At 31.6% G+C, this 9,433-nt stretch overlaps 1 protein-coding gene across 3 annotated transcripts; it reads right to left on the bottom strand.

Annotated features, from left to right (window-relative positions):
* Positions 1-545: 545 nt before the first annotated feature.
* Positions 546-5,511, bottom strand: LOC112422495 (uncharacterized). 3 transcript variants are annotated; one of them, XR_005642263.1, is made up of 6 exons: positions 4,706-5,509; positions 4,424-4,529; positions 2,354-2,610; positions 1,861-2,279; positions 979-1,028; positions 546-818 (listed from the first exon to the last, which is right to left on the bottom strand). XR_005642263.1 is itself a non-coding variant. In XM_039827191.1 (4 exons), the coding sequence occupies exon 3, from the start codon at positions 2,614-2,616 to the stop codon at positions 1,861-1,863; it is 756 nt and encodes a 251-aa protein (XP_039683125.1). In that variant the 5' UTR covers positions 2,617-2,693; positions 4,424-4,529; positions 4,706-5,511; the 3' UTR covers positions 1,036-1,620. The 3 variants fall into 3 exon arrangements, 1 of the variants encoding a protein (XP_039683125.1); XR_005642262.1 differs by having other exon boundaries at positions 1,861-2,610; XM_039827191.1 differs by lacking the exons at positions 546-818; positions 979-1,028 and adding an exon at positions 1,036-1,620 and having other exon boundaries at positions 1,861-2,693; positions 4,706-5,511.
* Positions 5,512-9,433: the final 3,922 nt, after the last annotated feature.

Genomic DNA, 9,433 nt, shown 5'->3' with positions numbered 1-9,433 from the left:
ATAACACATTAGGAAGGGGCGCAAATTTTTATGTGTAAGAGGTTGAGTACGTTCCAAAAATAATGCAATTAGTTTGGAAAGTAGGAAAGAATGGACCCGATATACGATGTTCAGGTTTTCGAAATCCTTATTTTAAAAGGCATAATTCATTAGTTTGTGTACAACATTATAAAAGCAACCAATTTATTGTTAACGCAAAGGACTTTATATGATTATAGAAACATCAACCAAGAATTTTACTTCTACAAACCCAGAATTTTAAAAAAGACCACTTAACATTATAAGATAAAAGTTGCGACCACCGTAATGGTCAAGTCATGGCTGGAATATACTTCCTCCGTCCCTATATATAAGACCATTTTGCCAAAATCAAGGGAATTAAGATAGTGGATATTTGTATTAAAGTTGTTTGTAATCACTATTGTTTTTACAATTTTATCCTTTAAGAAAGAATGTTAGTTTATGTTTTCAACATATTATTTATTGTTGATTGAAGAAAAAGATGTATAATAAATAGGGGCATGTATGTAAAGAAATAATTAATGTAGTTGAAAATAACAAAGGGGTCTTATAAAAAGGGACCAAAAAAATTCTCAAAAGGGTCTTATAATTAGGAACGGAGGGACTAATATCCAAACCGAAATTAATTACAACAGCAAATTAAAAACATAATGCCACAGGTGCACCAACCATCACGTGAGAACCTTCACAAAGCCTTCTTGCCATCACTAATCTATTGAAACCACCACCAATAATAAAATGAAGAAATGGGCGCCTGCCAAACAGCGAAGAACATTCCCACTGATTCCCACATTCATCTACCATCACCGACACAACAACATTTACATCAAGTGTGAGTTCACAGAATCCATTTGTAAGCCAGGTGAATAATGACAAATTATACATATTAGACAAAATAATGACAAATCAATAACTTAATCTCCTAGTAGACGTCAAAACAGAAACACATGAACTTACCATATTGATTTGCCTGTCCAGCTCGTCCACATGATTTCGATTAATGGGTGCTGTTCAATAAAACAAACAAAATTCGATCAGATATCATTGTTGGCCATGATTCAATCAAACCGTAAACAAACAATTACTTGCATCTGTCTTGTTTAGCAGAGTTACTATTATATAGGCAGTTATTAAGGAGAAGGAAGGTTGTAAATAGCTTAGGAATTGCAACAGCATTTATTAGGGGCAAGAAGGCAGGCGGTTGCACTCACAGCCGTATTGCAATTAAATAGGTTAATGGAGGGAATTTGAAATTCAAATCCCAAACTAAAGATGAAAATTGAGTCCGCCAAATAATTTGGATGGAATTGTATGCTTTTCATCTTATATATCAGATCATGGTCCATACAGCTGCTAACAACAAGTTTCTAGTAAATATATCACCACATAATACCAATAACACGCATACAATTCTGCTTAAGTTTTACAAGGCAATTTGTACAAATAAGACTTTGTAAAAGATTAGTAACTGAAGACATTTTAAAGTTGATTTTCAGATCATTAGATGATTTGATAGCCAAAAGCATATTAATATTAACATTTATATTCTGAGAAAGATACATACACTTATTAAAAACGGAGAGGGTATAACAACCTAGCCTACACGTACAACACAATCTGTATTAGTATAAAGTAGAATAATCGTTACTGATATAAAGCATTCCATCATTCAATTATCATGTTGATCCAGTAGCCTTAAAAACATGGTGAAATTGTAGGGTATGAAGTAGTTTCTCTTGTTATAGCCACTTCTTTGTAATGCTTAATGTTAAAGAAATCCAGGGGTCAAAATAGATTTTGAAAAAGTCAAAAAATAGATTTTGCAAAGGAAATGTGTACCTAGGAATTGATCCTTGGTTCTTTTCTTCTTCTAGAAGACTTAGCACTGGAGGACTGGTGGCTAGAACTTTCGGTTTGTGTAGGATGTTCAAGAAGTTTCAGAAGACAATTGAGTCTTGATTCAGGAGGGAAATTTGCCATAGATACATATTCAACAGAGTCTGAATTAAAATGTCTGAGAAACCAAACCTTCAGTTCATCAGTAATTCCTAGAGCAGCCAAATCTTCACCATATTGCAGTGCTAGAAGCCCCCCATAACCCCTCTCCTTCTTATACTCTCTAATTCCCCCTCTATCTGATGTGGAGGGAAGTATCCTTCTCGCCTTGTCCTTAAAGTATTCTTCCAACGCCTGGGAATAATTTTGGGGCTCTATGGTTTCACCACTCAGACTGCTTTGCGGCCTAATTATACTGTGCACTGTTTCAATGGCATCAAATGTTAAAGAGCCATATTTGTCAGTAATGGAGTCAAACACTTGACGAATATTCAACCTGAGAGATTGACTCAACCGCTTCTGAATCAAGTTAGGGTCATCTTTATACTCCTTATAATATTTGTAGACAACTGCCAACACGTCGGTTATCGTGGGATTGTTATATGGACTATGTCTTCCCAATTCTTTCACAATTTCCTCCCATAAGGCAATATCACACCAATTTCGGTATTTGCCATATGTAGGATGTCCACGTCTAGCTTTGAACAGCTCATTAAAAAGTTGTTCTTCATTCAGATCCATATGCCCAACAACCTGCATCAGTGAAATTTAAAATTTGAAATGTCCAACAACCTGCATTCAGATCCATATGCCCAACACGTTCTCCTCCTACATCTCTAACCAACAGAAATATAAGTGAAAAAAAGCTAAGTTTAATTACGCAGATGCATCAGTGAAATTTGAAATGGAACTTTGCCCAGAAACGCACATACATTTGCAAATTGAATTCCATGTGCAGTTTCGCACATTCATGTGAAAAAGCCAAGTTTAATTATGCAGGGAAAAGGCTATTAAAAATCTTTCACTAATTAAAATCTCAAACTTCGGCAATTTTTACTGCATATCAAATTTAATATATTTTCACAAATTTAGTATAACTTTTGGCAAGTTGAGCTATTATTGATCCATCAATTTTACCTATCGATACTTTCTTTTTCTATTCAATCTCAGCATGATAAATTTCATTAAGGACAAAAGCATGCTCTTTAAAGATACGGCAAGCATTTTTCCTTCAAAAAAAAAAATTAAAAATTACGGCAAGTATTTCTTTTCTCATGTCGTATATATTATAAACGTGGAATATATCTTTTTTTTTTATAAGTTTGTTTTTTAAAATAGTCCTATACATTCATTTTCAAGTGTTGACCGACAATTACATTTTTTTATTTACACACATTTATAATTTTACCCGTGATGAACGATTAAAATAGTTGAACTAAAATTGAAATTTAATGGTAATTAATTGTGTTGTTACTTTTTATAATATCTTCAAATAAGTGTATAAAAAAAAAATTACATTAGTAAGACAAAATTAACAAAATAATAACGTAATTGCTAGCAATCTTTTAAAAAAATAGTACAAATTTTTTAATTTGCAGTATGTTTCAATAAGTTCTGGATTGGGGGTTTCTTGGAGGCAAACATATTGTTATTTTATGATGTGTGCATTACCGAAATTACCCTTCTTATTATGGCTGTACCATTAATTGCAAATAATAATTTATGTCACAAACTTACCTTCTACAGCAGGTGAGGTTGCTGTGCATTACCGACACATGCAGGTAAAGACGAAAATGGAAGGTCGCGTACCGTACGCGACCCATCCCACTCGCGTACGGGAGACGGCGCCATAACTCAAGGCTAAATTTGAGTATGAGCAGTTTTTTTTTTTTTTTTTGGCTAGAGTATGAGCAGTGATAGTTGAAATTTAGGACATATCCTGATTAGTTTCTTCCTTTTGATTTGTCCCCTTTTGCAGTTGAAAGAGAGAAGATAAAAGAAGATGAACAGTGGCAATGAACAGGGGGAAGATGGAGCAGATTTGATTAACGGGAGCAGATTTGATGTTAACAAAACATCGTTCAATGTTTGCACCATTTTCATTGCAGATTTTATGTGTCTATAAACAAATAAACTAGTTTCATGTTTATCAGTGAAAATTGATTGATGACATTATCCGTAATTAAGTTTTCAAAAAATAAATAAATTAAACCCCAGCCCAGGATTCTAGGTAAATCATGTTGGCCTCTGCAAATAGTATAGTAAATTTTAAGTATAAGCCAAAGAAGGTATGATATGATTAAAAAATGAACAAGAGATCTATTGTATTGTTGTGTTGTGTTACCTATCTCTGTTCCAACGTGAGTTGATTCAGAGAAATATAGTAAAATTTTAGTATAAGTAAAGGAATGTTATGATTACCCATCAGACATAGATCGAAAGAGTAAACCGGTTACATCAATTAAAATCATCTATTTCACTTTCATTATTATATTTTTTTTTACAATCATAGAGGAAGAAATTAAGGGAACAAGTTCATAAATAAATCAATACATGTATAACTAACCTTACAATTTGATACGTGTATCTCCACCACTGAAAACTACCCTTTTATTAGGGATTATTATCATTTTTTTTCTTCTCCTTTTGAACACAATTAGAGAAGATATAACCTGAATAATAATAATAATGATTAACAAATTACAGTCCCTCACAAAACCTTATAATCTGAATAATAAATAACACACCCTCAACAAAACTATTCCTGAACCAAAACAGCAACTCAGAACCTACACTTCACAAATGTCATGTGTGTGAGAAAGAGATAGAGGTGTGTATATATATATACCTGCAAGAGTAAGGAATACATAGCCCTGTGATGGAAGCAAGGTGAGATTGGTAGAAGGAGAAGTGGAAGTGAAACTGTGTTATTACTTCACAAAGAATAAAAAAATTTGCAAAAGTTTAGAGGCATACTAGTTGAACCTCACTGATATGAAAACATGGATATAGTCTAGTCCCACATCGGTTACTACTAGGGCTGGACAATCGGACGGTTCGGTCGGATTTCGGTTGGAAAATGCAAATCCGAGTGACCACCGCGGGTGGAAAAATGAAACCCACCGCCGTCCGTTTGCTTCAACGGTTAGTTCGGGTGACGGGTTATTCGGATGCCGGTTTGGTCGGACGGTTTGCACGGTTTCAAGAGATGAAGTAGAGTAATGCAAGAAGATAAATTTTCGAGATCAAAGAAATTCAAGAAAGTTGTAAACTATAATCTACTCTCAAAAGAAACCAGAAGCTTGAATATAAGAAAATATTTGTAGCAAACAATTTCAATATTTCACGAGCTTAAGAAGAGAAAGGTTGTGTATGTGTGTATCATGGTGAACTCATCCAAGTTGTAATTCATTGTGAATATGTAGTAGTACAAGAGAAAAAGAGAGAAGTGATGTGGTGTGGTGTTTTTTGTTTCTGAAAAAAGGTGGGGTTGTGTCTTGAAAGTTGAAGAAAGATAAGGTAGCCACTAGGTTGGTGGAATAGACACGTGAAAGGTTAAAATATGTCTAAAAAAATTAAATATTATCTCACTTTGTGGGTCTCAAGGCAAAAATATCAGTACTAGTACACAGGTAATTACAGTATCTTTTTAGAGTACCAAGGTAGGCTTTCATATGAACGGACGGGTTCGGTCACCGATGGACCTAAATTTGAAAACCGAGCCCGCCCATATGAACTCACTGTTAACCGGTTTTTTGTTCCTTTTCAACCCGTCACCCATTTCGACCCGCCCATAGCGGTTGCGGTTTTCCTGGTTTTTTCTGTTTATGAGCGGTTCCGGTTATTTTGTCCAGCCCTAGTTACTGCACAAACATTCAAGAGCAAGCTATAAATAAAGCATATTTCTGCATACTTTCTCATTGAGTAACAGGGGTTAAGACCCTCTCCATTTATAAATTTTTTCATTTGTTGTAATTTGGAGAGAGATAGATACAAAAAAAATGGTGGGTCCCACCATCATTAATTATTGTTTACTTTATATGTGTCTTTATCTCTCTAAATGGAGGAAATGGAGAAGATTTTGACTCGACAGAGAGTCTCCCATGCCTTTAATGGGTGGGACCAGTGATTTTTCAGCTATTTAAGTTGGTTGTCTCTTCCCGAGACTCTTTGTCAATTAGTTCAAAGGGAGAATCCAGTGTACCTCAATAGATATGGATATTGCATATATGGTTTGAATCCAAGACATCCCCAATTCATACTTTTATAACCCGGCTTGAACCGGTCGGTTGAACCGGTCCGATCGGGAACCGGTGGCTATACCAGTTTGAGTCATATATCTGATCATTCATGTAAATAAACCGGTGTAAACCGTTAAGACTCGCTAAAAACCGACGACTCGACCGGTTCTCAGAGTCAATCCGATTTTTTTTATGTTTATTCTCATAATTAGTCATTAATGCTCATTATGCAAGGATTAATACTCTATTAATGCTCCATTATGGAGCTTAATACCGTAAATGTTGCTAGAATGCTCCATTTATTTATGCGTAAATTATACATCTACTCCTCAAAGATGCTTCGATTACACTTCTCTCCCCTTTTATGTTAAAATATACATTTCTCTTCTCTCTTATTCAAAACATATTAGAAAATATATCATTCACCTCCCTTGAGAGAAGCTTGAATTACATTCTCCTCATCTCTAAAGTTAAAATCTACGTTTTAGTCCCTCAATAATTTTTTTTATTTTTAATAATCTAGGGAAAAAAAATCTAACACACTTTAAAGAAAAATAACATTGTGGGTTCGTTTTAATATAATCAAATTTTGAATACATATATTTCTCTATTTTTTATTCACAATTTCATTAACATATAATTTTAAACCCTATTATAAAATATGAAACAACCTAAACTAAATTTAAAATATGTGAAAAATTACTAAATTCGATTAAGTATGATTATTTAAAAGTGAATTTTATACTCTAAATTATAAAATTAATAACAAAATATTTAAATTTAATTGTCATTGACATTTAGATTATAAAGAAATGAATTTATATTTTTTAAATGGTGATTCAAAATTAATGTATATATTATAAAAATATTTATTTATGTTAAAATAGGTTAAAGTGTAGTTCATATTTAATTATTAAGGGAGATGGTTGTAATTCAAGCATATAAATTTTACTTTTCAAAGAAGTGAGTGTATATTTTAACATAAGAGGGAGTGTAATTTACTCTTTATTTATACAGTAAATGACAACTGCTCTAGCCTTTTGAATTTGTAGAAAAAATCTGAATTTAAAAAAGTTGATTACTATATATGTAAGTACTTCATTTTTTTTTTTTTTGCAAAGTAATTGCATCAAGAATATATACTGTATAATATTTACGCAATAATAATAATAATGTCTCCGTGAGCATAGCTCAGTTGGCAGGGACATGCATTGTTATATGCAGGGGTCAGAATTTGAACTTCGGATACCCCACTTATTTCATTTGAAAAAGGAAAATTCTAACCACTAGGCTACCTGTTCAAAAAAAAAGTAATATACCTATCATCTCTCCCCTAAAAAAAATACACATCGTATATTTTTTTAGAAAATATACATATTAATATATATGCAAAATAATATATATCTAAAATAAAATCTATTTTTTGTCAATAAAATATAGTTATACAAATATCAATATGCATATTATATGTGAATTTTTTAGTTTTTAAGTGGCTGAGTCATCAGTTCAATCCGATTTAATCTGGTTAAATACCTATAAAAATTTAATCTTAAGACCGGATCATCTAACTGAGTTATTTGGTTTAATCTGATTCAGTCAAGCGGCTCGACCAGCGACTCAGTGGTTCGACCATTAACCGAGTGACCCAACACCCTACCGAGTCGATGACCGAGCCGAGTTTTAAAACTATGTCCCAATTTCTTCACATTTAAAATGTGTGAACTTTAATCATTAAACTAATTGACTAAACAAAAAATAATTGGGAGGACAAATATTTCTTCAATCACAAATTGATAGTGCTTAGGCACACACAATCATGCATTTATCCCCCAAATATTAGATTAATTTTATTTTTTATCGATAAAAAAAGGCTAAAATATGGTTTTAGTCCCTGCAAATATGCCTCGTTTTGGTTTTATTCCCTGTAAAAATAAAATTTTGTTTTTGGTCCCTCCAAAAAATTTTGTTTTTGAAAATAGTCACTGACCCCACTTTTGTGATGATTTGCATACGTGGCACATTATAACTGAACCAATTTTGTAGATTTGCATACGTGGCACATTAATGTATCTTTGGATGTGTGCCTAAACACTATACATATGGTCACCAAAGAGCGCTTAGATAAGAATAAATTTAAATATTAAAATAAATATAAATGTAAAAAAAAATATAAAAACAAATGTAACAAACATGATTTTTTGTGTGCAATAATTTCCATCTATATTATATATATATATATATATAAAACAACTCTTTTTCGGTTTTTTTTACCAACTTTTTCTCTTTTCAAAAATGTCTTCAATTTTCAATATAAATAACACATGTAACAAATAAATAAGAATAAATTTAAATATTAAAAAGATGAAACAATTACGACATGAATATATATATAAATATGTCTGTTTTTTTTATTTATCATTTAGAAAATGTAACAAATTAGATGAATATATTTTTACTTATTTTTTCATTATCTCAATCATACCTTAAATAATTTTTTCTATAATAAAGATTGTTCTTGGTGTTATTAGAAAAAAAAATTAGATTATATTTTTTCTATATTGTTAATGTCATTGAAATAGATAATCATGGTTATTTTATTTTTTATAACTTGAAAACAATATTTTTTTTTAATTTTAGTCAAAATTAAAATTTCATAGAAAAACACCAATTATAATATTTAAACGTTTACACGATGAAAATAACGGAAATATTCCTGGTCTTTTCCCTGGTTATAATTTTTTTTTTCTCAAGATTTTAAGGGGTGGTGTAAGAAGAATCAGTTTCGATACCTACTAATCAACTATCAATAATTTTATATTATTATATATCAATTTTTTAATATTAAAAAGTGTGGATCATACTTTAGAATGGGGTCTTAAGTGAATCGATGGTTTCTACATAACCCCAAAAAAAAAAAAATTCTCCAATAAAAGTATCTAATAGATATCGAATCGTAAATGTTGAAGACATCACCATTGAACCTAGTATTAGCTTTGAATTTGTTTAAAAAATAATATTAAATTCAATTTAAATTTTCAGCATTAAATAATGGCTTAATTGCACTTTTGGTCCTACCATTTTGATCAACTCATGAAAATGGTACTATCTTTTTTAAATCGAACAAAATCGTCCTTAAATTATATGTTTTTTGCAGTTTTAGTCCTATCTTCCTATTTCCAACTTCAGAAACGCACAGAAATGACAGTTTTATTCCAACCACATATGCTCAACCATAAAATAAACAAAGAATAAAACATGTGGGTACAAGGAATCTACTTTATTCAACACACTAACCTAATTTCTGAGACATGTTACATACCTGCAACATGTCTGAG

The sequence above is a fragment of the Medicago truncatula genome, chromosome 6 (genome assembly GCF_003473485.1).
Source record: "Medicago truncatula cultivar Jemalong A17 chromosome 6, MtrunA17r5.0-ANR, whole genome shotgun sequence".
Lineage (NCBI taxonomy): Eukaryota > Viridiplantae > Streptophyta > Magnoliopsida > Fabales > Fabaceae > Medicago > Medicago truncatula.
This window is presented reverse-complemented; position numbering and strand designations above follow the sequence as displayed.

What these genes read in the sequence shown, in the direction of transcription:
- LOC112422495 (XM_039827191.1), bottom strand. Translation starts at nt 2,616, where the DNA reads ATGCAGGTTGTTGGGCATATGGATCTGAATGAAGAACAACTTTTTAAT.